The 27,173-nt window shown below is 46.1% G+C and overlaps 1 protein-coding gene across 1 annotated transcript in view; it reads right to left on the bottom strand.

Moving 5' to 3' along the window:
* Positions 1 to 27,173, bottom strand: part of SEC23A (SEC23 homolog A, COPII coat complex component) — a 342,836-nt gene that overhangs the window by 244,109 nt on the left and 71,554 nt on the right. Inside the window, exon 10 of the mRNA XM_082242896.1 lies at positions 23,861 to 23,984. Coding sequence (XP_082099022.1) covers positions 23,861 to 23,984 — 124 coding nt within the window. The remainder of the gene's footprint in view (positions 1 to 23,860; positions 23,985 to 27,173) is intronic.

Here is a 27,173-nt window from a genome sequence, read left to right as displayed (position 1 = left end):
ACGCATTCGCGAGGGCGATGAATGGAAAACAGCCTTTCGAACACGTTTTGGGCATTTTGAGTACCTGGTTATGCCTTTTGGTCTATGTAATGCTCCAGCTACCTTTCAGCACTTCGTGAATAATATCTTTAGAGAATACCTGGATAACTTCATGATTGTGTACCTGGACGACATTCTTGTCTTCTCCCCTACCCTGGAACTACATAGAATTCATGTCAAGAAAGTGCTGTCCACACTAAGGGTACACGGACTCTATGCAAAAGCAGAGAAGTGTTCCTTTGAAAAGACTTCTATACAATTTTTGGGTCTGATCATTTCCATTGATGGGGTAGCCATGGACCCCCAGAAGGTATCTGCCATCCTGGAGTGGCCAGCTCCCACGGACAAAAAGGGCATTCAGAGGTTCGTAGGGTTTGCGAATTTCTATCGGAGGTTCATCAAGGACTTTTCTGGCATTATCGCCCCGATTACCCAGCAAACCCGCCAACACTGCCGCTTCCAGTGGTCCCAAGAGGCTCAAGAGGCTTTTGATAAATTAAAGGCGTTATTCACTTCTGCCCCTGTCCTGCAGCATCCCGACCCCGCCCTGCCCTACGTACTGGAGGTTGATGCATCTGAAGTCGCCACAGGGGCCGTCCTATCTCAACGTCTGGGCCCTAAAGCACTATTGCATCCAGTGGCTTTCTTCTCCCGAAAGCTCTCTCAGCCGGAAAGGAACTATGATGTTGGGGATCGGGAACTGCTGGCCATCAAAGTCGCTCTGGAGGAGTGGAGATATCTCCTGGAGGGTGCAGCGCACCCAATTATGATATTCACCGACCATAAGAACTTGGAGTATCTCAGATCTGCCAAGCGCTTGAGACCACGACAGGCCAGGTGGGCCTTGTTTTTCTCAAGGTTTAATTTTCACCTCACCTATCGCCCAGGATCCAAGAATGGTAAAGCGGATGCTCTGTCACGAATGTTCCCTGAGACCCCAAATACTGCCACCCCCAGCACCATTCTGTCTCCCCAGAACTTTCTTCTTATCCAGCCTGATCTAAGGGCCACCCTGGAACAGGTTTCTTCCCGGTGCCCTGAGTCCGAAATCCCCACACTTAGAAGGCAGGAAGGTCTTTTGTGGCACAGGGATAAGATTTTTGTACCCGAGGGAGCCAGAGTCCAGGTTCTTAAAACGTTCCACGACCACCAGCTGGCAGGCCATTTTGGAGTCCGCAAGACATTAGAACTGATCCAACGTTCCTATTGGTGGCCCAACCTTAGACAGGACTGCAAAGACTATGTAAGTTCTTGTACGACCTGTACCCGAAGTAAAGGAAGTCTCACGCAGACTTGGGGCTTGCTAAGACCTCTGCCTGTTCCGGACCAGCCTTGGAGGATGTTGTCTATGGACTTTATTGTAGAACTGCCCCCTTCTGAAGGTTTTTCCACTATCCTGGTAGTAGTAGACCGCTTATCAAAGATGGCACACTTCCTGCCTATGGTGGGCACTCCCTCAGCCATGGACACAGCACATATCTTCATCAAGGAGATTGTAAGGCTACATGGCGTACCAAACAGTATTGTCTCGGACAGGGGGGTACAATTCACCTCTCGATTCTGGAGGGCCCTCTGCAAGGCTTTGGATATCAAGATTTGCCTATCTTCTGCCTATCACCCCCAGAGCAATGGCCAAACGGAGAGAACAAATCAAACGTTGGAACAATACCTTCGTTGTTTTTCTTCCTTCTCACAGGATAATTGGGTGGCCTTACTGCCCTGCGCAGAGTTTGCTTACAATAACTCTATTCATGCTACCACCAACCAATCCCCATTCTGGGCCAATTACGGCTTTCACCCCTCTTTTTTACCCAACTCTGTACCAGAAGCAACGGTACCCGCGGTTCAGGATAGATTAACCTTTATCCAAGAGAACTACCTAACCCTCCAGGCAACCATGCGTAAAGCGCAGGAAGATTATAAGAGGTCATATGACAAGAAGAGAAAGGAGAATCCAGCCTTGAAAGTGGGGGATGAAGTGTGGCTCTCCACGGCAAACCTCAAACTACCCTGCCCATCACGGAAGTTGGGTCCAAGGTACATTGGCCCTTTCAAAATCAAGAAGGAAATCAACCCTGTAGCCTTCGAACTTTCCTTACCGGATTCCTACAGGATCCATCCTGTTTTTCATATCTCCTTGCTCAAGTCTGCCTCTTCTGGCCCTTTCTCAGGAAGGGGTGATCCACCTCCACCTCCCATCTCGGTGGGTGAGGAATTTGAGTATGAGGTAGAGGCCATCCTAGACTGCCGAAAGAGGGGAAGACAGGTCCAATACCTGATTAAGTGGAAAGGGTATTCACCTGAGGAAAGTTCATGGGAGCCTGCAAATAACGTTCATGCCCCCAAACTTCTTAGAGAATTTTTTAACAAGCATCCTGAGAAGCAGGCCCAATTGGGCATCCGGAGGCTGCCCTTTGGGGGGGGGCACTGTCAGGGAACTTCCCACAAGAGAGCTGGATCTTCCGCCCACACTAATGCAGCGACGCCCAGTGGCCTATTTAAACCAGCCTGCTCCAGCCATTAGTTGCTGGATGATCTTCAGCTTCCTGTTTCCTGTGTTCCTGAGTTCCTGTTCCTGTTTACTTGGATTACCTGTTACCGACCCGGCTTGTCTCACCTGTCTTGTCTCTCCTCCTGGCTCCGACCATCGGCTTGTTTACCCACTCTGCTTCAGTCTGCTGTTCCCGTGTATGACCCCCGGCTTGCTCCTACGGACTCCTCTTCTGCTTGATGAACTGTGTTTGACCCCTTGGCTTGATCTTGACCTCGCTCTTGTCGCACGCCTGGCTACCTTCTCCAGTCACCTTCAAGGCATCCTGCATTTCAGCACGCACTACGTGTCTACAACCACCGCAGTCACCTATTCACCGGAGCTTGCCGCAGCTGGCGACCCCTGTTCCTTTGGGCACAGCATTCCCTGTCTCCACCTCCAGGGGTGCCTTGCACTTAGCCACAAGGGAAGCCCTCTCAGCACCTCGGCCTCTGATCAGGTACGTGATAGTAGGTGTGTGTGACTGTAATCATCTAACATAGCCCTCAATCTCCTGATCCTTGAGATGTAAGTCTAAGAGTCTTTTGAAAGTCACCATACTACCTGCAGAAACCACCTCTTGTGGTAGACAATTCCACAATCTTGTAGCCCTAACAGTAAAGAACCCCCCACGTTGCCTGAGGTTAAAACGCTTCTCCTCTAATCGCATTGTATGTCCTCGAGTCCTCATGCAATTCCTTCGAATGAACAGCTTTTCTTCTAAGCTGAGATCCCCATTAAGATATTTATAAATTGCTATCATGTCCCCTCTCAGACGTCTCTTCTCCAGGGAAAATAAATCGAGCGATTGCAGCCGCTCTTCATAGGTAAGGTCCTCCAACCCCCTAATCAGTTTAGTTGCCCTTCTCTGGACTTTCTCCAGCTCCAACACATCCCTCCTGAGGACTGGCGACCAGAACTGGACAGAATACTCCAGATGCGGTCGGACCAGCGTTTTATAAAGTGGAAGGATTATAGTCTTATCTCTGGAATACATCCCTTTCTTTATGCATGCTAATATTCTGTTGGCTTTGGAAGCTGCCGCTTGGCATTGCATGCTGTTGCCTAATCTATCATCAACCAAGACTCCCAGATCTTTCTCCATTTTTGATTCCCCCAAGGGTTCCCCTCATAACGTGTATTGTGTTTTTATGTTTTTGGTCCCCAAGTGCAAAACCTTACACTTCTCCACATTAAACCTCATTTGCCATGTCGTTGCCCACTCCGTAATTTTGTCCAGGTCATTCTGTAGGATATCTGCTTCATGCTGTGCAGTTATTGCCCTGGCCAATTTTGTGTCATCTGCAAAAACTGATAACGAACTACTGATCCCTTCCTCAATGCTGTTTATGAATAAATTGAACAAGGTTGGTCCCAGGACTGAGCCCTGGGGCACCCCGCTTACTACCTCAGACCAGTCTGAGTATGCGCTGTTTATTACCACCCTTTGGACACGGCCCTTTAGCCAATTCCGTATCCAAGAGCAAACCCTGCTGTCGATACCTGCAGACCTTATTTTATAAATTAAGCGCTTGTGGGGAACTGTATCAAACGCCTTAGCGAAATCCAAGTACACCACATCCACTGGTCTCCCCCTATCTAGCTCACAGCTCACTTCCTCGTAGAATGCTAAGAGATTGGTTTGACAAGAACGCCCATTTGTAAACCCGTGCTGGTTACTACTGATGATGTTGTTGTCTTTAGCATACTCTACGATATAGTCCCTTATCATCCCCTCCAAAAGTTTACATATTATTGATGTCAGACTGACAGGCCTATAATTTCCCGGGATATGTCTCTGGCCCTTTTTGAATATCGGAATCACGTTAGCCTTCCTCCAATCCCCTGGTACATCTCCTGTCCTAATACTGTCAGCAAAGATCAGGAACAGTGGTCTAGATATAACCATACTGAGTTCCTTGAGCACTCTCGGATGTACGCCATCCGGGCCTGGTGATTTGTTTGTGTTAAGTTTATCCAGTCTTTCCCTGATTTCCCCCTCTGTTAGCCATAGTGGCAAGTCCTGTGTATTACTACTAACCATACAGTCATGGTCAGTGTACCCTTCCTTTTCCTGCGTAAAGACTGACGAGAAAAAAGCATTCAGCACAGTTGCTTTTTCAGTGTCCTCTGTAACCATCCTCCCATCATCGTTAATTATGTGTGCAATATGCTCTGCCCTAGTTTTTTTGCTGTTGATATATTTAAAGAATTTCTTTGGGTTTTTTTTACTATCCTCCGCTATTTGTCTCTCAAAGTTGATTTTAGCCATCTTGATTTCGTGTTTACACTTCTTATTTTCCTCCTTGTATTGCTGGAAGGCCGATACTGTGCCCTCTGATTTATATTTCTTGAAGGCCAATTTTTTTCCCCTAATAAGTTTTTTAACGCTACGGTACGCTACGGTTTAGCCAGCCAGGTTTGGCTTTGTCTCTTCTAAATTTATTTAGAAGAGACAAATGTCTTCATTCAAATAAAAATCAGAGACAACCTTTGGGAGAAACGACGGACAGGGGCGAAGAATCACATTATCTCTGTGAATCACTAGGTAAGGTGAACGACAGGATAAGGCCGCCAGTTCCGACACCAAAAGAGCCACCTTTTGAGACAGTGTAAGCAAGGGAATCTCCCAAAGATTCTCAAAGGGAGGCTTCTGGAGGACCGAAAGCACTAAATTGAGGTCCCAAGGTGGCAACGGAGACCGCACTAGAGGAACCAAATGTCGGACACCCTAAAGAAAGGTACCCACCAGTGAGTGTGTAGCCAAGGATCGTTGGGAAAAGACTGCCAACTAGCCATTGATGTTACTCAAGGCCAATTTCTGTTCAACTTCCCGTTGAAGGAAGGTCAATATCCGAGCCACCGAGGAGGGAGGACAAACCTCAAGAGACTCACACCATGCAATATATGTCTTCCACGTATGATGGTAGATGTTCCTAGAAGTAGAAGAAGATATCCTAGATTTTAACGGCGTTGGAATCATAGACTCAGACAAACCTATCCTTTAGCACCTGGCGTTCAACAGCCAAGCTGTCAAAGCCATTGACTGTAAAGAAGGATGGACGATTGGTCCTTGGGACAGCAGATCTTCCCTGACAGGAAGCTTCCAAGGAAAATCGGCGACCAGCCGCATCAGATTGGCGTACCAAGCCCGGCGAGGCCAGTCTGGAGCCACTAAGATGACCGGAATCCCTTCTGCCTCAATCCTGTGTAGGAGTCTTGGCAGAAGCTTGAGAGGAGGGAAGGAGTAAATCAGACGATACTGACATCCTTTGGATGTGGGGGAAACACTACGGTTATATCTGGAGACCACGGCTCCATTTCGCCAGTCAGACCATCTTTTTGTTCTCTTTTACGGGAAAAACAAAGGTAAACAAGCATCTTCAAGATCCATAGCAAATTGGATAGTTCAGACCATCCAGTGGGCGTATAGAGCCAAGGAACTGGCTCCTCCAGAGGTGGTGAAGGCTCATTCCACCAGCGGGATCTCTACATCGTGGGCGGCTTCTCTTCACATAGCACCTGACGTTATCTGCAGACCAGCTTCTTGGTCATCAATCAATACCTTCATGTCGCATTGTTGTGTTGAACCGGCTTCTTTGTCTTCGGTTGATTTTGATTTGAAAGTATTGTCTATTGACGGTGCAAATTAAACCTATTTTCTGTTTAACCAGCAGTTACCCGCCCGGGTGTGTATGGATAGTTATTTCCCATACGTGTGCTGCCATGGAGTCTGTCAGGAAAACAGAAAATTTTATATCAATACTTACTGTAACTTTCCTTTCCTGATGGACTCCATGGCAGCAGGAGTCCCCTCCCATCTGCTGGAGTAGTCTATTTATGGAACACGGCTCCTGGTATGGAGCAAAAATTTATGGGAGTGGGGTCCTATAGGGTAGGAGAGGAGGCGGAGCCTAACCATACATGTGCTACCATGGAGTCCATCAGGAAAGGAAAATTACGGTAAGTATTGAAATAAAATTTCCGTTTTATATGCAAGTGCAATACTTTGAGATTTTTAAAATAAACAATCTCATACTATATGAGGCTCTCCTCCATTTCTTATGGTATTACCTAAGACACTTCTCCCCTGGGCTATATAGGAATGGGCATTGCAGAAAACCCTAACAAGTTGGATTGTGATTTAAAGAGGGCTGAGCTCTTATCGCTTTGGACCAATTTGCCTGCTTCTTGACTCGTTTGGTAAAACAAGGGGTCAAAGTAATGCATGTGTACTGTGGGGAACGATAGACATTTATGGAGGAATTCCATCATAGAGCACTTAATTTTATTGCACTTTTTGCACATAAGTGGATATTGTTTGCAGTGACACAGAGCACTTTATCACATTTTTAAGGACTGTTTTCATTAATTTGTACACAGGTATTGTATTTTATATATTTTATTGTATCTTAAGTTTTGTTATTGTTAAAATTGGGAGAGTTTGTGTCTTAACACAGGCAGCTCTGCTCCCATACTAATTTGGTTTGGGAAATAATACATACTGTGTGTCCGGTGCTTATGTACTTTACAGCAGCAGCTACCATTGGGGAGGTAACAGTTACACTGTAGCGCAGGTTATTGGTATAGGATTCCATTTATGGGCAGATTTGCATCCATTTACATTGGTTTATATCAGACTACTTCCGATCCATCACCATTTAGGTAAAAAAAGAACCTTTTCCCCTTTTTTTTTCTGGACTTGGATGGTCTCCGAGGTAAGCGGATTTAAACAGATGCATGTTTTTTTACATCTGCCTGCCCATAAACTTACATGGAGCTTCCGATCAGTCCAACCTAAAAAATTGCCCATGTGAAAGGAGCTTCAACAAAAGCCGGCAACGTGGTAAACTGTGGAAAACAATGTTTTAATGATCATTCAAACAAAAAACAAATAAAATCCAGCAGGAAAGATGTTGGCATGTTTCAGCCTCTACGGGCCTTAGTCATAACTTTCTAACACACATGAAACTGGTTAACCAATAAAGTACTTATACAAAAGAAACTAAGAACATTTTTCACATAGAAATATACGTATATCCACACTAAGAAAAATAGAATTCCTAAAAAGCAATACAGAGCAATCACAAATAAAATATCAAAGTTATCATGCTAAGGGGACAACATTTTACCTTAAAAAATATCCACAAGATCATAATCAATATGGATTAAAAGGTACAGTATATACACCACTCTGTAAGAATAATGTTCCCGCTGAATTAGCTGACTTTCAGTCAGTGTGTACAGCGGTCTTCCCGAAAGAAGCCAGCTTTTGTCAGGAGGGCCATGCTGGAAAGCAAACACCCGGTCAGCGCTTGCAGCCAATGGATGCGAGTACCAATCAGTGTATTCTGGCAAGGGTGAAGCTGACAGAATTCAAGAGAACAGCACGGGCAATCGTTGAACCAATATTGCTTAGTTTGGTATGGTGATGTGTTGAAAAAAAAAATGTAAGTCCGTGGCAAGCTTTAGGCCTCCTTCACAACATGGTGCAGAGATGTCAGTTTTTCTGCTTGCATTCAGCAAGGGCACACAAAAAAAAACAAACAATAGTTCTCTATGTGCCCTGTTCACACCACAACACTGGTATCCCGTGCAGGTATTTTCTGCACAGGAAAAATGACATGACATCAACATTGGTGTGAATAGGGCACATAACTGACTTGAAACTGATGTCAGTTTTTCAGGCGGACCTTATCAGGCCACCCATTCTCCTCTTTGGGGAGGCTGACATCTGGCATCCGATCCGACAAGATCGGCTGAAAACAGATGGATGGCGATATGTTCGCCATCCGTGCAGCGGGTTGGATCGAATGAAAATGGACATGCTGTCTGTTTTCATCCGATCTTACCATAGAGGAGAGCGGGACTCTGACATTTACATCTCTGCACAGTGAGCGGCGACGGACCTGTCATGCGCCTGACTGGGATCAACAGGGCGATCCCCACTGAGTGGATCCGCCCCGTGAGAAAGAGGCCTTAGTCTGAAGTTTAAGTTACTGCTGTTTTGTCTCTTTTGCTAGCTCATTGTGATCTGGCAATCCATTATTATAAATTAAGTATTTATTTAAAAGAGTATATGTGTATGTCATACACTAATAAACCCAATTTTATTCACAATAGAAAACTTCAAAATATCTAAACTGAGAAAATGTATAATTTTAGGATTAACCACTTAAACCCCCTTTCTGCTCAGGCCAATTTTCAGCTTTCAGTGCTGTCACTCTTTGAAAGACAATTGCGCAGTCATGCTACACTGTACCCAAATGAAATTTTTATAATTTTTTTCCACACAAATAGAGCTTTTTTTTGGTAGTATTTAATCACTACTGGGGTTTTTGTTTTTTGCTAAACAAATTAAAAAAAAAAAAAAAAAAAACAGTTTTCATAGTAGGTTACAAAATTTTGCCATCGGGTAATTTTTCTCCTTCACTGATGTGGGCTGATGAGGCTGCACTGATGAGGTTGCACAGATGGGCACTGATAGGTGGCATTAATGGGCACTGATGGGCAGCACTGATGAAGCTGCACTCATAGGTGGAATTAATGGGCACTGCTAAGTGGGACTGCAAGGTGTGAGGGAAAAAACTGAATTTTTGTAAAATCTTACCTGTAAAATTCCTTTCTCTGAGACCTCCGACAGTCGCCGCCTCCTCTAAGTCATCACTATTGGTATTGACTTCCGCTCCGCAGGAGTAGCTAGGCATAAGACTTAGTCAAAAAGAACAAATGGATTTTTGTAAGATCTTACCGTAAAATCCTTTTCTCTTAAGCTCATTGACAGACGTAGTCTTCTTGATTCTCAAGAGCTGGGTTATGTTGTCTCCGCAGGAGTAGGACTAGGCAGAAAGACAAAACGTTCTGGCTCCACCTTAGGGGCAGTCCCTGAGGGTATATCCTCCCTCTCTCTGCTACAGGGAATCAGTTCTGTTCTAAAGCAGTAACAGAGAATTTAACCCAACCCAACTCAATGATAGAGGGGCGGGTACTACGTCTGTCAATGAGCTTAAGAGAAAAGGATTTTACGGTAAGATCTTACAAAAATCCATTTTTCTCTATCGCTCATTGACAGACGTAGTCTTCTTGATTCTCAAGAGCTGGGACATCCAGAAGCAGTGCCACAAATGAGGGGTGGGATTGACAAAATCAAATCCAATCTAGAAGGCCCAACCGGTGCCAAACTAGAAGTTTTAAAGGCTCATTATAAACAAAGAATGAGACTAAAGAAAAAATTTTCCAACGGAAAAACCCTCGAGGTAGACCACTGGTCTCCTCAAATTGCGGCCTGCAAAACCTTGCGGCCAAACGAGGCATCAGACGATGCCGTTACATCAACTTTATAATGTTTAGTAAAGGTATGCACCGACGACCAGGTAGCCGCCTTGCACACCTGGACCACTGACGCCTGATGGCGAAAGGCCCATGACGCACTAAGCACCCGAGTGGAGTGCGCCTTAACAGGGAACGGGGGCTCCCGACCCTTAATAGAATAAGCCTGTACTACCGTCTGTCTGATCCATCTGGAAATGGTCGCGGCAGATGCAGGCAACCCCTTTTTGGGTCCATCTGGGATCACAAAAAGTGAATCCGTCTTGCGAAACGAGTCTGTCGTTTTCAAGTATACCCTGATCGCCCGGACCGCATCCAAGGAGTGTAAAGCAAACTCCCGAGGATGACTGGGCTTAGGACACAGGGAAGGTAACACAATTTCTTCATTCAGATGAAATTCTGAAACCACTTTTGGTAGGAAGGATGGATTCGGACGAAGAACCACCTTATCTCTATGAACCACCAGATATGGTGAACGACAAGATAATGCGGCCAGTTCTGACACCCTGCGTGCAGAAGTAATAGCCACCAAGAAGGCCACCTTCTGGGACAACGTAGGTAGAGGAATCTCCCTAATATCTTCAAAGGGAGGTTTCTGAAGAACCGACAACACTAAATTAAGATCCCAGGGGGGTAACGGCGCGTGCACTGGCGGAGCCAGATGTCGCACCCCCTGGATGAAATTCCGCACCAAGGAATGAGTAGCCAAAGGCTTCTGAAAGAAGATAGCTAATGCTGAGACCTGACCCTTGATAGTACTCAAGGCCAGTTTCTGCTCAACCCCTTGTTGCAGAAAAGCTAATATTCGACTAATCGAATAAGACCGAGGACGGAACCCCAAAGGTTCACACCATGCAATGTAGGACTTCCATGTGCGATGATAAATCTTTCTGGAAGTCGCTTTCCTTGCTTCAACTAGAGTAGGAATAACCGAAGCTGACAATCCCTTGTCCTTCAGCACCTGGGTCTCAATAGCCAGGCCGTTAAAGCCAGCGATCGTAAAGCAGGATGGAAGATCGGTCCCTGAGACAGTAGGTCCTCCCTGAGAGGAAGTCTCCACGGGACGTCCGCCACCAGTCTGACCACGTCGGCGTACCAAGCTCGACGAGGCCAGTCCGGAGCTACCAGAATTACTGGAATTCCTTCCTCCTCTATCCTGCGAAGAAGTCTTGGCAGTAACGCGAGAGGAGGGAAGGCATACATTAGCTGGTATTGCCCCCACGGGGCGATCAGTGCGTCTGCGGTTTCTGCTAGAGGATCGCGGGAGCGAGCCATGAATCTCTGAACTTTCCTGTTGAATCGTGATGCCAACAGATCCACATCCGGGGTGCCCCACCGTAGGCACAACTGGTGGAAAACGTCTGGATGGAGGGACCATTCCCCCTGATCCAGAGTCTGACGGCTGAGATAATCTGCCTGCCAATTCTCCACCCCTGGAATGAACACCGCAGAGATTGCTGGAACAAATCGTTCCGCCCAGCGAAGAATGCAAGCCACTTCTTTGGCCGCTCGGACACTCTTGGTGCCCCCCTGGTGATTGACATAAGCCACGGCCGTGGCATTGTCCGACTGGATCCGAACCGGGCTGCCCTGGAGCTGCTCGGTCCAGTGAATCAGACAAAGTCTGATCGCTCTCAGTTCCAATACATTTATCGGTAACCTGGATTCTTCCGGGGACCAAAGTCCCTGGACAGATAACTGACCGAGAATTCCTCCCCATCCGGATAGACTGGCATCCGTGGTCACTATCGTCCAATATATTGGCAGAAATGACTTTCCCTGGCTGAGCATCGGAGACCGAAGCCACCAGACCAGAGACTCTCTGGTCTGTTTGCTCAATCGGATCCGATTGTCCAGGGATTCCGGATTCCGATTCCATCTGAGAAGAATCTCTTGCTGAAGAATTCGGGTATGGGACTGGGCAAATGGGACTGCTTCGAACAAGGCCACCATCAACCCCAGAACCCTCATGCAAGTCCGAAGGGAAGACCAGCTGTTGGACAGTAACAACTGGACTGCTGATTGAATCTTTCGGAGTTTCCCTACCGGAAGAAAAACTCTTGTCCTGACTGTGTCTAGAATTAGACCCAGATATTCGAGCCTCTGGGTGGGAACCAGAAATGACTTTTGCTGGTTCACCAGCCACCCGAATTCCTGTAAAGAAATCATAGTAATTTCTATGTTTTGTAGCAAGGTCTGAGGAGACTCTGCATGAAGCAGAAGATCGTCTAGGTAACCAAGGATCGATATGCCTCTTTGGCGCAGAAGTGCCAACATTGGGGCCAACACCTTTGTGAAGACCCGCGGAGCCGTGGCGAGACCGAAAGGTAACGCCACAAACTGATAGTGGTTCTCTTCTACGGAAAAGCGTAGAAACCGCTGATGTCCTGCGAAAATGGGAATGTGAAGATAGGCGTCCTTGATGTCTATGGACGCTAGGACATCCCCTGGATGCAGGAAGGCTGCTACTGTGCGAATGGACTCCATTCTGAATCTTCTTATGTTGACAAAAGAATTGAGTGCTCTTAAGTCCAGAATTGGACGCACTTTGCCCTCTTTCCTGGGTATTGTAAATAGGTTTGAATAAAACCCTTGAAACCGTTCTGTCCAAGGAACGTGGACTACCACTCCTTGTTGTAGTAAATCTGTGACTGCTCTCCGCAGATCTTCTAAACGATCTGAGGATAGTCGGATATTGGAAGGGAAGAATCGCGCCGGTGGGAGAGATCGAAACTCGATCTTGTACCCTGACCTTATGATTTCGCAAACCCATTTGTCCGGGATTCTGGAAAGCCATGGATCCGGGAACCGGCGAAGACGTCCCCCCACCCCAGTTATGGGTGGGGGCGCACCTTCAGGCTTTGGACGGTTTATCTTCAGGTCTGGAGGGGGCGGGCTTTTGCTTGCCCGACCAACGACCCCTGACGCCTCCTGCAGGAGCTTTGGAGGACTTAGTTTTTTCACCCGCGGGACGAAACCTCTTGTGAGCAGAAAAAGAAGGCCCTCGTCTTTGACGAGTTCCTTTACCTTTAAAATTTTGCGGTAAAAAGGTGCTCTTTCCACCCGTGAGATCCTTAATGATTTCATCTAAGTTGGCTCCAAATAGACGCTCTCCTAAAAAGGGGATATTAGCTAATGCTTTTTTGGAACCTTGGTCGGCTAACCAACCTTTTAGCCACAGTGTACGCCTGAGAACCACTGCTGAGACTGATGCTCGCGCCAATAATGGAGTGGCGTCTAACGCCGCATCACACACAAACTGTAACCCCTGTATCATTTGTTCCAACAAATCTGATACCGCCTGAGGGACCTCTTCTAAGTCCCGGCGTAACCACTTGGTCCATTCAGTTACAGCCTGCGAAACCAGACCAATAGCTATTATAGGTCTGAAAGCTGATCCAATCAAGGAAAACATGGTGCGAGACATAGCTTCTATCTTGCGATCCACTGGATCTTTAAAAGACGGAGCGTCTTCTAGAGGAATAACCGTGGCTTTATTCAATCTAGCAATAGGTGAATCCACCACAGGTGGTTCTGTCCATTTCTTAATGAGGGTTTCCTCAAACGGATAACGCCTGTCAATGCGTTTAGAAATAGTAAAAGTGCGTTTTGGCAGACGCCATTCTTCTTCGATTGGATTGCCAAAACATTTGGGCAATGGAAAAACCTTCGCCACTTTGATGCGTTTTTTAGTCCCAAAAGGGATTTCAGTTTCAGCTATTTCCGATGGAATACCCTGTAACCTTAAGGTTTCTTGAACAGATACAATGAGTGCGTTTACCAACGCTTCCTCTCGGGCTATGGCGGATGCCGAAACATCCTCCTCGCTGTCTGAAGAGACAGGACCCGAGACACCAATCCCAGATGAAGTACCTGCAACTGCAGAAATAGGCTCAGAGTCTGAATCCGAGGTTTCAGATAATAAGGGGTTAGGCGGGGGTCGCTTTCTTGCGCCCTGTCCCTGACAAGCCACTTCCACCCGGGACACAAAAGTTTCCATAATGGCTGACAATGATTCAATTGTCAGTGGGGTGCTGGAGGATCCCGCAGACCCCTCGAGGGGATCCGGAGGAGATACATGAGTGGCAGGGTCCATGTTAATTCAGGACACCTTTGCCAGCAAAAACAAAAAAACTTTTTCTTTTTTTTTTTGTGTGTCTCCCCCTAGCGCAATAGCGCCCCTCAGAGTACCTGCTTCTCGATCCCACAGAGAGAGAGAGGGACCCCCAAGGCTCACCAACCGATGCAGTGCAGTTTCCAACCAACTGCAGTCAGCGTCTGTCTTACACAGACTGGAAGGAGCTGTTGCTTTTTCCCGGGTAGAAGGACGTGGCTCCGCCCCCTGTGTACGCCTTCCGGCGTTCCCAGCTCTCCACGGGGTAGCTGGGCTCACGAAACATGGCCGCCCCCATAGAAGAGACATAAGACTCCAAAAACATGGCGGCCGGCGTGACCTGAGGACATACATGCACTTGGTCTACGGCAAAATGGCGGCGGACCGCCGAAATCGTTTTCCCAGCACATCCACTTGCATCTCTGCTAAGAGGCGATATATGGATCTACAGGAGATACACTACAAATAAGGTAGGATTATACCTCCTATGTCTGCTGTAATGTTACAGTCTGCTGGGTAGAGTGTTAGCTCTCAAACCAAGTCCACTTCCCACAAACACATGCTGTATTACAAGGGGGACTTGTAAGTATCAGATATATACTGACCATATATGGAGGGGCCCATAATACATACTGCCTCATAACGAGGAAAAAAGGGAACGTTTACTCACCATACCGAACCGACAGGCACCCTCTCTTCACAATACCCTCTCCACCGGGGTGGGGGTTTGTGGACCACTCCGGACGCCTCGACTCTCTGGTTCCTGGCGTTCAAGCGAGACTTTTAACTCGCAAGGTCAGTCCCTCCACTGGGACTCCGTCGCGGCCGACCCAGCGCGGAGCTCTGGTCTGCACGCGCTCGTAGGCAGAAACCGGGGTGACCACTGGATCTCAACATCCAGCCCGTCGCCCGGCCCCGCATACTTACTTGAATGTGTCGCGGCCGACCAAGCGCAATGCCATGGTCTGCGCGCGCTCGTAGGCCGGCTGGGGTGACCACAAGTGTCGCCCAGTCCGGCATTTTTGCTTGAAGATCTCACAGGAAAAACACTGGAGAAAAACTACCTAAAAAATGTCTTTTTCTTAAAGAAAAAAGTCTTGCCAGGACCAAAAGATCCCAGCAAGGAACTTAGGTCCTTACTCCTGACTAGACAGAAAAAAACTGATTCCCTGTAGCAGAGAGAGGGAGGATATACCCTCAGGGACTGCCCCTAAGGTGGAGCCAGAACGTTTTGTCTTTCTGCCTAGTCCTACTCCTGCGGAGACAACATAACCCAGCTCTTGAGAATCAAGAAGACTACGTCTGTCAATGAGCGATAGAGAAAAAGGAATTTGCATATACACACCCATGGGGCTACCCACTAGGTCAATACCCCCCTACAGTGACCATTACCAACTCAGTTTGGTAGCATAGCAGTAGGTAAAAAGACAACAACCCCAAAAGAGGGGCGGGGGCGGTGACTGTCGGAGGACTCAGAGAAAGGAATTCCCAACAGCCAGGGACCCATAAAAAACAAGGGTCCTTTATGGCACTGCCGCACTGAGAACCTTGCGGCCAAAGGAGGCATCAGCTGATGCCAGAACATCGACCTTGGAAAAAGTGTGCACCGACAACCAAGTCACAGCCTTGCACACCTTGGCCACCGAGGCCCGATGCCAATAGGCCCAGGACGCACTCACAGATCTGGTAGAGTGCGCCTTAACAGGGAAGGGTGGAACCCATTCCTTCAAAGCATAAGCCTGTTCAATGGTCTGTCTGATCCATTTGGCAATAGTCGCTGCAGACGCAGCCATGCCCTTCCGAGGTCCCTCAGGAAGGACAAAGAGGGAATCCGTCTTCCGAAAGGATTCCGTAGACGACAGGTAAACCCTGATCGCCCTGACAACATCCAAGAAATGCAGAGCATCCTCCTTAGGATGCTTAGGCTTCATACAAAGCGAAGGCAGGACAATGTCCTCATTAATGTGGAACTCAGAGACCACCTTAGGAAGAAAGGAGGGATGCGGACGCAAGACCACCTTATCCTGGTGAATCACTAAGTACGGAGAACAGCAAGATAACGGTGCCAGTTCCGACACCCTGCGAGCCGAAGTGATCGCCACCAAAAAGGCAACCTTCTTAGACAGCATAGGCAACGAAATCTCCCGGATGTTTACAAAGGGAGCACGCTGTAACACGGACAGAACCAAGTTCAAGTCCCATGGAGGTAAGGGCTCCTTCCTGGGAGGAACCAAATGTCACACACCTTGAATGAAGGTGAGAACCAGGGAATAAGATGCCACAGGGCGTTGGAAAAGAATAGCCAGTGCGGACACCTGGCCCTTGATCGTGGCCAGCGCCAGGCGCTGGTCCACCCCAGACTGGAGGAAGGCCAACACTCTTGACACCGAGTACGAGCGAGGGGAGAACCCCCTGGACTCACACCAGGTGAAATAAGCCTTCCAGGTACGGTAATAGATTTTACCAGAGGAGGTTTTCCTAGCTCTGACAAGAGTAGGGATAACCTCAGGGGAGAGACCCCTGTCCCTCAGGACCTGGGTCTCAACAGCCAGGCCGTGAAAGCCAGCGACTGTAAAGCAGGATGGAAGATCGGAACCTGAGACAGGAGATCTTCCCGCATAGGCAGCCGCCACCGCCAGATGAACAGGTCTGAGCAACGAGCCCGCCACCGTATAGGAATGGCGGGCTAGAGACTCCAACCGCCGGTCCGTGGGATCCCGAAAAACCGGGGTATCCTCAGAAGGAACCAAGGTAGCCTTGTTTAGCATGGCCACAGTGTGATCTACCTGTGGAGGCACATACCATCGTGATTCCGTAGCCGATGCAAAGGGATAAAGCAATTTGAACCGACTAGGCACCAGAAATGGACGTTTTAAAGTGCGCCACATTTCATTAACAGTGTAATGAAACTCAGCGGGACAGGGAAAAACCTGCGCCGATTTGCGGGTCCTGTGTGTCCCAAATGAGGATACTATGCCCGGAGGACTGGGCTCATCCTCCAAATGTAGTGTGTCCTTAACAGAAACTATCAATTCATCCATGGTCGCACGCTCTTCGGGCGACCCCGGGGAGGAAGTATCAACCCCCTCCACCTCCCCCTCAGACCCCAGCGGGTCTAAGGATAAACGAGACCCTGAAAAGGGCACGCTCGTCGCAGCAGCCATATCCCCATCTGAATCAGAAGAGAGAGACAATCTGGGCCTCATCCTAGAAGCACGTTCAGCCATCAGCATCTCCATATTGGACACCAAGGTCGCCACTACAGCGGCCAAATCGGGTCTCAGAGGGGCCACAGGAGAACTGGGGTCCCCCACCAGAGCCGGGGGGGAATTTGTTGTCCTGAGAATCCATTGCCCAAGATGAAAAAACAGTGCAATAAATTTTGTACTGCCCCTTTAAAACCGCTGCGGAGTGCGCAGCCCACCGCTACAGATACAGTGACAAAAGACCCCCAAATAGGAGAAGAAAACTGAGCCAGGAATGACAATACAGAAGGTAATGAGAGAGATAGTCTGCAGAGCCCCGCAGAGTGTTACCACCGATGTCGCTGCTTCAGAGGAAAAGGATGTGCTGTCAGAGTAGGCTGAACTATAAGCTGCATGACTCAGGGAAAATGGCTGCCCCACAGGACTGAATGGAAGGCTCCGGCAAAATGGACACCGAACATGCGGTCGGAACGATCGTTCTGCCACCGCAAAATGGCGTCGGATGGCGCCAAAACAGCATGTAGTATTGCCCATAGTGAAGCCAAACATGCTTGCCCATACCTAAAATGGCGGACCGCGCGGTTTTACCCCGCTGCGGCCGCCACACACACAGTCTGCACCCCCACAAACACCGAAGTGACACCGGGAAGGGGACCCCCAAAAACACACAGCACCGCAGCGCATGTACAAGCGATCCCCACAGGGACTGCATCAGGGAGTCACACAGGCACAGACATGGGGACACACAGCAACACAGGACTGCCACCCCAGACAGAGGCCCCACACAGAAGTACTTACCTGTACCAGATGGCGTGGGGAGCCTCTCAGAACGGAAAGCCGCTGTCCTCATCTGACAGGGAATGCCGTTAGCCAGGGACATTACACTACATGTATCGCAGATGTGTCCAGTGAGGTAGCCACCTCACGGCTGCATCCCTGCTGCGAGCAGGGATGAGTCGTTCATAATGCCAGGACGAACCACGGCTGAACGCTCGATGGCGGGCTGGGGGTCCATCTGACCCTCTGCCCTGGAGAACCAGGGCGGTCAGTCCGAATCCCAGCACCGCATGAATCCATCTTCTTCCGAAGAGTCGACTAAAAACTAAAGCTGACAAAATAAACAGCTAGTAAAGTAAGAAAAAACTGACATTTTCAAAAGAAAACCAAATAAAAAAAGATTAGATAGGCTGAGACTGTAGCCCCAGCACAGGGAGGCCTAACTACTCCTGACGCTAGGCAAAAAGAAACTGAGTTGGGAGTGGTCACTGCAGGGGGGTATTGACCTAGTGGGACAGCCCCCATGGGTGTGTATCTGCAAATTTTTTGACTAAGTCTTATGCCTAGCTACTCCTACGGAGCGGAAGTCAATGCCAATAGTGATAACTTAGAGGAGGCGGCGACTGTCGGAGGACGTGAGAGAAAGAGAAAAGCTGATTACTGGCTTCGGTTTACATCACGTGATCAGCTGTCGTTGGCTGACAGCTGATCACATGGTAAGGGAATGCGATAGGCCCCTTATTCCGATCAGGCGAGTCTCATGGACTCCCTGATCACAGAGCACACTGCCTGTGCCCAACAGAGGACGCACAGGCAGCACATGCCCAGGAAGATGGTCATGGATGCCCTCCCAGCAATTTAGGCCCAGCTGTAGCCGTCTTTCGGCTATAGTGCAGACGCAAAGAGGTTAAAATAAGATCATATTGAAATTGATGGCAGCAACACGTCTCAAAAAAGCTGGGACAGGGCCATGTTTATTGTGGTGTGGCACCCCTCTTCTTTTAACAACACTCTTTAAATGTCAGGGAACTGAGGAGACTAGTTGCTGGAGTTTTGAGAGAGGAATGTGGTTCCATTTTTCCTGATTCAGGATTTTAACTGGTCAACAGTCCTAGGTCTTCCTTGTCGTCGTTTTTGTTTCAAGATGCACCATATATTTTTAGGTGGTGAAAGATCTGAACTGCAGGAAGGCCAGTTAAAGGATAGGTTCACCTTTTGAAAAAAATAATGCATTTCAGGTAAAAAAAAATATGCATTTATTATTTTGTTCTAAGGAGCTTTCAGAGCATTGCACCCATAATCAGAATACCTTTAGACAGTTACCCAAGAGCAGAAAGACCAATAAACTACAAGGACGCTCACTAGCGCCCTCACAGTTAGTTAACTGAAAACTACAACTTGTCAGCCCCAAAGGATAATGGTACTTGTCTGGTAAGCATTCATTTAAAGGAAATTGTGAGGGAAGAGCTGCAGATGCTGGAACATCTTACATGTTCCACCCTAAAAAGTGAACTAATCCTTTAAGCACTTGGACTCTACTACAAAACCATGTTGTCATAGATGCAGTATGCTCAGCTTAGCATTGTCCTGCTATAATATGCAGGGCCTTCCCTGAAAAAGACGTTGTCTGTATCAGAGTATATGCTCCTCTTAAGCCTGGATATATCTTTCAGGATTGATGGGGTCTTTCCAGGTGTGCAAGATACGCACTAATGTGCCTCCATACCATCAGAGATGCAGGCCTTTAAACTGAGTGCTGGAAAGCTGAAAGATTCCTCTCTTGTTTTGTCCAGAGGGGGCAGAGGCTGTGGTTGCCAAATTCAGATTTGTCTGACCACATTACAGTTTTTCACTTTGCAGCAGACCATTTTAAATGAGCTTTAGTGCTGAGAAGACAGCAGCGTTTCTGGATCATGTTCAGATACGGCTTCTTCTTTACAAGATAGAGATGTGATGTATCTGGACTTTGCAAAGGCCTTTGACACCGTTCCCCACAAACGCTTACTGTACAAAATAAGGAGGTTAGGTATGGATGTATAGGGTGAGTACCTGGATAGAGAACTGGCTCCAAGGGAGAGTCCAGAGGGTGGTGATTAATGGGGAGTACTCGGATTGGGCGGGTGAGGAAAGTGGGGTCCCCCAAGGTTCTGTCCTGGGGCAAATCCTGTTTAATTTATTCATAAATTATCTATAGGAGGGGATATCAAGTACAATCTCAGTATTTGCGGATGATACTAAACTAAGCATGCCAATATCTTCTATGCAGGATGTGTAAACCTTACAAGCGGATCTAAACAAAATAATGGGGTGGGCAACTACATGGCAGATGAGGTTTAATGTTGAAAAATGTAAAGTAATGCACTTGGGTGCCAGAAAGCAAGCTACTCACTATTGGGGGAACCTCTGGGTGAGTCTAGGATGGAAAAGGACCTGGGGGTACTGGTAGACAACAGGCTTGGCAGTGGCATGCAATGCCAAGCCGCTGCAAGCAAAGCCAACAGAATACTGGGATGTATAAAAAAGGGGATTCACTCCAGAAATAAAGAGATTATTCTCCAACTCTACAAGACTCTGGTCCGGCCACATCTGGAGTATGCTGTCCAGTTCTGGGCACCAGTCCTCAGGAAGGATGTGCTGGAACTGGAGAGAGTCCAGAGAAGGGCAACAAAAATAATTAGGGGAATGGAGGGCATCAGCTATGAGGAAAGACTACAAGCACTGAACTTATTCTCTCTGGAGAAGAGACGATTGAGGGGGGGATATGATATCAATGTACAAATACTGTACTGGCGACCCTAGCATAAGGAACAAACCTTTCAGAGAAAGGGAATACAAAAAGACACATGGCCACTCACTAAAACTAGAGGAAAGGCGGTTTAACCTTAAAATACTTAAGGGGTTTTTCACTGTCAGAGCAGTAAGGATGTGAAATTCTCTTCCACAAGCAGTCGTATCAGCTGGGAGCATCGATAGTTTCAAAAAACTATTAGATGGGCACCTTAAAGACCACAACATACAGGGGTATACAACGTACGGTTAACAGCAAACACACACACACACACACATCATAGGTTGAATTGGATGGACTGGTGTCTTTTTTCGACCTCACAAACTATGTAACTATGTACCTTGCATTTTTGGATGGCACACAGACAAGAATTTTTTGAAGTATTCCTGAGCCCATGCAGTGATCATCACTACAGAGCCCTGTCCGTTTTTAATTCAGTGCTGTCTGAGGATCCACAGATCACGGTACAATACTGCTTTTCAGCCTTGTCCCCCTGAGCAAAGTGATTTATCCAGGTTCTCTGAATCATTTGATATTATGTACTGTAGATGATTATATATTTAAATTCTTTGCAATTTTTCATTGTGGAACATTATTCTGAAATTGTTTGACAATTTTTAGATGCAGCATTTCACATATTGGTGAGCCTCTGCCCACCTTTCCTTCTGAGACACTCCGACTCTCTAAGAGGCTCTTTTTTTATACCCAGTTATTTAACTAACCTTTTGGCAATTAACCTAATAGGTTGCAAAATATTCTCCCAACTCTTCCTTGTTAGTACCACTTACTTTGCCAGCTTTTTGATGGCCTGTTTTAACATTTTTGAGATGTGTTGCTGTCATCAATATAAAAACGACCTTAACTATTTTCCGTCGGGCAGGCATCATCCTGGTATTGTTTTTTTTTTTAGGCAGCGAAGCGCTTTGCAAAAGCAATCCTAGCTGATTTTACAAGCAGCGGGAGGGGGGTCCCCCTGCCTCCCTCAGCTTTCCTGGATTCTTCTGTCCCACCGGGGAACCCAAGACTGCAGCCGGCGGTTCTGCCTGCTGACCAAAGAAGTGATCCGACACCAGAACGGCCCAGATCATCTCTATGGTCTAAGAAACCACCAGAAGTGAGTAGTATTTCATCACTTCCGATTTCAACAGTTGTAATCAAATACTGGTTTAAAAAAAAAAAGCATCAGATTAGACCGATCTTGGTATGATTCAAAGCTTTTAACCACTTCTTGCCCGAGGTATGCATATACTGTATGAGGCCTCTTGATGGGTGGGCCCTAACAGAGTGACCGCTAATGCGGCCTTATGTAAACATATCACTGTGCCAAGAGAGCGCTCCCTGCTCAGTGCCAACACAGTAACTGGTGGGTACTGGAAAGCTCCCGATGCATACTTGTGATCAGAAGCTTTCCGATCATATCACCATGGTGACTGCCATTTACAGCTGTCACAACATCAGAATGCGCATCTCCGTCTTCCATCATTTAGAGCATCTTAAATAGCTGGCAGGCAGTGATGGGAAGGGGTAAGGGCAGAGGAGAGATCTGGGGTCTAACAGACATCAGATGTCTCAGTAAAGAGCACCTGTTTCTGCCTATTGCTATCACAAGGAATGCTTACATTCCTTGTAATAACAATAAAAGTGAAAAAAATGTAAATAGGTACAGTGTAATAATAAAAACGAAATAGAAAAATTTTAAGCGCCCCCGTCCCCCTGTGCTAGCGTGCGAACGCATCAGTACATAAACAGCAATCACACCACACATCACTGCGAACGTCAGATCAAAAGCAATAATTCCAGCACCAGACCTCCTGTGTAAATCTAAAGTGGTAGCCTGTAAAGCTTTTTAAAGCGTCGCCTATGGATAATATAATTTATGCAGTTTGTCGCCATTCCACGGGTATGCGCAATTTTAAAGCGTGACATGTTTAGTATATATTTACTTGGTGTAACATCATCTTTTATAGTTTACTAAACATTTGGGTATTATATTGTGTTTTTCTGCACTAAATATATATATATATTTTTTATAGTAAATTACTTAGAACCCCCCCCCCAAACATTGTTAATATATATATATATATATATAATTTTTTTTTTTTTTTTTTATAAAATGGTGGGTGATGCAATTTTTTTGTTGTATTGCTCAAATGGTATGTTTTTGTAAAAACAATACTTCAATTAATTATATATATATATATATATATATATATAGGCCTGGTCTTCATAAAAAGCAAAATAGTCTCAGTTTTAAACATTTGATATATTTTCTATTGTGGATAAAATATTGGTTTACGAAATTTGCAAATCATTGCATTCTGTTTTATGTAGATTTTACAGAGCACCCCAACTTTTTGTAATTGGGGCTGTATTTAATAAGGAAGTAAACTCCAAGCTGTAATTTGTACCTATTGGTAAGCCTGTAAGGCGGCTTACCTATAGGAACTGTAAATATCTCCTAAACGTGTACCGTTTTTAGGAGATATTTACATTGCACACAGCCGATGACATCATCTCATGCGCTCTGAAGGAATGGCCCCTCATGCCGTTCCTTCAGATACCTGTGCCATGAACAACAGCTCGCATGAGCAGGAGTGACGTCATCGCTGCTCCAGCCTGTCACACAGCTGGAGTCTGCAGACCTGGAAGGAAGACCGGGAGAAAATGGACGGTGCCTCCAGCGATTACTCGCATCGCTGGAGGGCTTCATTTTCAGGTAAGTTTCACATAATGTGCTAGTATGAGATGCATACTAGCACATTATGCCTTTACCTTGCAGTTAAACAAAACAAAACAAAAAAGCAACCAGCGGTTTACAACCGCTTTAAAAAACAGACAGGAATGCCATGCTGTACCATATTTTGTAATGATAATTTAAAAAATTATAATAAAAAAACATAAAAAACCCAACAGGTATAAAAAAGGACAGTTTAAACGCTTATAAACTAAAGAAAAATATAAAATTGACCAGAAACAAGTTTGTGTAACAAATATTACTCACTCATGCTATCACAGTCCATAACAAAAGGGTTTTTATGCAAAATTCTAACACGTAAATCCACAGAACTGTTATTTACCTTGATTTCTAAAGTCCCACCAAATGCCATCTTGAAGTTGCCCTGTGCATCTTTAGCAAAAACTCTCTGAAATGTCTGTTTGAAAAGGGAGGTGTTGAAGGAGTCCCCCATCACCATGTAACCACTGTGCGGAGACAAATCATTCTATGTAAGTCACATATCAGAAAACAAGACATCACACTAAATATATATGACACACTATACATCTGACTACAGGATTTGTTTTTAAAGATTTGGACAGTGAAGAAAACTCGGTCAGATTTTTATCAATAACTGTATCCCTGCTAAGATTTCCCCTCATTTTTTAGGGTGACCATAAGGATAGAAAGGTTACAGACAGGATTATATTGCTGCCTGCGGTCCTCTTGAGAATATTTCTCCTCTCTCTTTATGTGTGGTCACAGACAGGAAGTGAAGATTACCCTTGATCCCCACTGCCAGAAATAAATGGACTGGAGTTATATCCCTTTCCCACGCTACCAAAAACTATACTAAAAATGGCATTACACAGTTATTCTGGTTGGTTATGGCCTTAAAATGATGAGACACTGCCAATAAACAAAATAGGAATTACTGCTATTATAAAAATGTATGATAATCCATACTCTTAGCTGCTGACTTTTTTGGGAATCAATAAAAGAGAGTCATAATACACTTAAGTATAATCATTGCACATCAAAAAGCCTTTTATATATACAGACACCAAAAATTGACTTTAAGGTGTTATTAAACCCACATTGTTAAAAACTGTCAGTACATGCTGTATTACATACTGTTCATACTTAGTCACTATGACACTAATTTTCTGTATTCTGCAAAAAAGCCTGGTTGACCCTGTTGTTCACTATCCCTCCCTCCTTGTCTGTGTCCCCACTGCAGCCTAGGACTATATAGACCAGCAGTTCTACTGAGCGTGCTCTAGTTTCAATTCCCCTTTAAGCGGTTTATTTTCTCATTTTTCTTTTCTGTGCAGCCCACGTGACTATAGAGTCTCACGTGCGGATGTATACATCATAATTGACAGCCTACTCCCTTCCTCCACCTCCATGCCCACTAAACAGCTAACACAATCAATTACATATTGATTGTTGGAGGCTTTACCTCCTGTGATCCTGAGCACATCCAAACACCTAAACCCATCCCTAGTGCTGGGCATTCTTCCATAACAATTCAACTTTTATTTCATCGATCCAAAAACACTTTCCCAGTAGCATTGGGTGCTCTTTAGCAAACTTCATGTGTGCAGTAATGTTTTTTGAGAGTAGCAGCTTTCTCCTTGTTATGCCATGGACACTTGGCCTGATTAAAGACTTGGTATGAGTATGGTCGACTCATGAACAGAATGTTTGACAGTTTCAGTGATGTCTTCAAGCCTTTAGCGGTTACTTGTGGGTTCTTCTTTAACTCACTAAGGATTCTGCATTTCGCCTTGGGAGTCATCTTGGCTGGGTGCCCACTTCTAGGAAGAGTCGCCACAGTACTAAACTGTCTCCAATTATAGACAATTTGTCTAACTGTCATCTTCTGGATGCCTAAACACTGTGAGATTGTTTTAAATCCATTTCCTGCCTTATGCAGATCAACTTGTAGGTTTTCAGAGAGCCCTTTTTTTCAAGGCATGGTTCTCAGATGATGCTTCTTATGAACAATAAACTACTGAATTTGATTAGCTTTTGTTGAAGAAATAAGTCTAGTTCAGTTACATTTTCCTCCAGCATTGTGAATGTTTAACTACTTGCCTGCTGGGTACGGTCAATCTCTTCCTGCCCAGGCCAATTTTCAGCGCTGTTACACTTTTAATGACGCGATTATGCAACACTGTACTCATATGAAACTTTTAGAATTTTTTCACACAAATCGAGCTTTCCTTTGGTGGTATTTTTAACCAGACTATGTATTTAACCCACTTCTGGACTGGAAGGTTTTACCCCCGTAATGATCAGGCCATTTTTTGCGATACGGCACGGTGTTGATATTTGTGCGGTCCTGCGACACTACACCCAAAAAAATTGCTGTCCTTATTTACCTATGAATAAAGCTTTCTTTTGGTGGCATTTGATCACCTCTGCAATTTTTTATTTTTTGTGCTATAAACAAAAAAATAAGCGACAATTCAATTCTTAATAAAAAAAAAAAAAAAAAGGAGTATCAAACATGAGGGGTGGGAACAGCAAGAAAAGATCCCCAAGTCTAAAACGTAGCCAACCAGGTAACATGGAGCTCAACCATAAACAACTGGAGCTCATCTGAAAAAAACAGTACACCCTCAAAGAGGACTAGGTCCTTTAAAACAGCAGCCTGCAAAACCTTGCGTCTAAAATATGCATCCACAGTTGCCAACATATCCATGTTATAAAACTTTGTGAAAGTGTGCACGCACAGATGACCACTGCAAACCTGCATCACCGACGCCTGATGATGGAAGGCCCAGGAGGCACTGAGCACCTGGGTAGAGTGCGCCTTACTAGGGAAAGGGGGAACCTGACCCTTAATTGAACAGGCCTGAATCACTGTCTGTCTGATCCATCTAGAAATGGTCGCAGCAGAAGCAGCCAACCCATTTCGAGGTCCATACGTGAGTACAAATAGTGAGTCTGACTTCCAAAAAGACTCCGTAGCTGCCAGGTACACCGTGATTGCCCGAACCACATCCAGGGAATGCAAGGCAATTTCCTTAGGAAGTTTAGGCCGGGGACATAGGGAAGGCAACACAATGTCTTCATCCAAATGGAGATCAGAGACGATCTTTGGAAGGAACAAAGGACAGGGACGAAGGACCACCTTATCTATATGAACTACCAGGTAAGGTGAACGATAAGACAACACTGCCAGCTCCGACATCCTGTGCGCAGAAGTAATATCCACCAAAAAGGCCACCTTCTGGGACAACGTAAGCAGGGGAACCTCCCGAAGACTTTCGGAGGGAGGTTCCTGAAGAACTGATAGCAACAAATTAGGGCCCACGGCAGCAATGGAGACTGCACTGGAGGAGCCAAGTGTCAAACTCCCTGCATAAAGGTATGCACCAAGGAATATGTGGCCAATGGACGTTGAAAGAAAATCGCGAAGACTGAAACCTGGCCCTTGATGGTACTCAAGGCCAGGCACTGCTCAACCCCCCGTTGGAGAAAAGCCAATATCCGAGCCACTGAAAAGCAGTGAGGGTGAACCCCAAGAGACTCACACCACGCAATGTAAGTCTTCCAAGTACAATAGTAGATCTTCCTAATGGTAGATTTTCTAGCCTTTAACAGCATAGGAATCACAGATTCAGATAAACCTCTATCCTTCAGCACCTGGCTTTCAACAGCCA

The sequence above is a fragment of the Pelophylax lessonae genome (assembly GCF_965119305.1).
Source record: "Pelophylax lessonae genome assembly, chromosome: 13".
NCBI classification, from domain to species: domain Eukaryota; kingdom Metazoa; phylum Chordata; class Amphibia; order Anura; family Ranidae; genus Pelophylax; species Pelophylax lessonae.
Note: the sequence above shows the minus strand (reverse complement) of the source record. Positions and strands in the feature narration are given on the sequence as shown.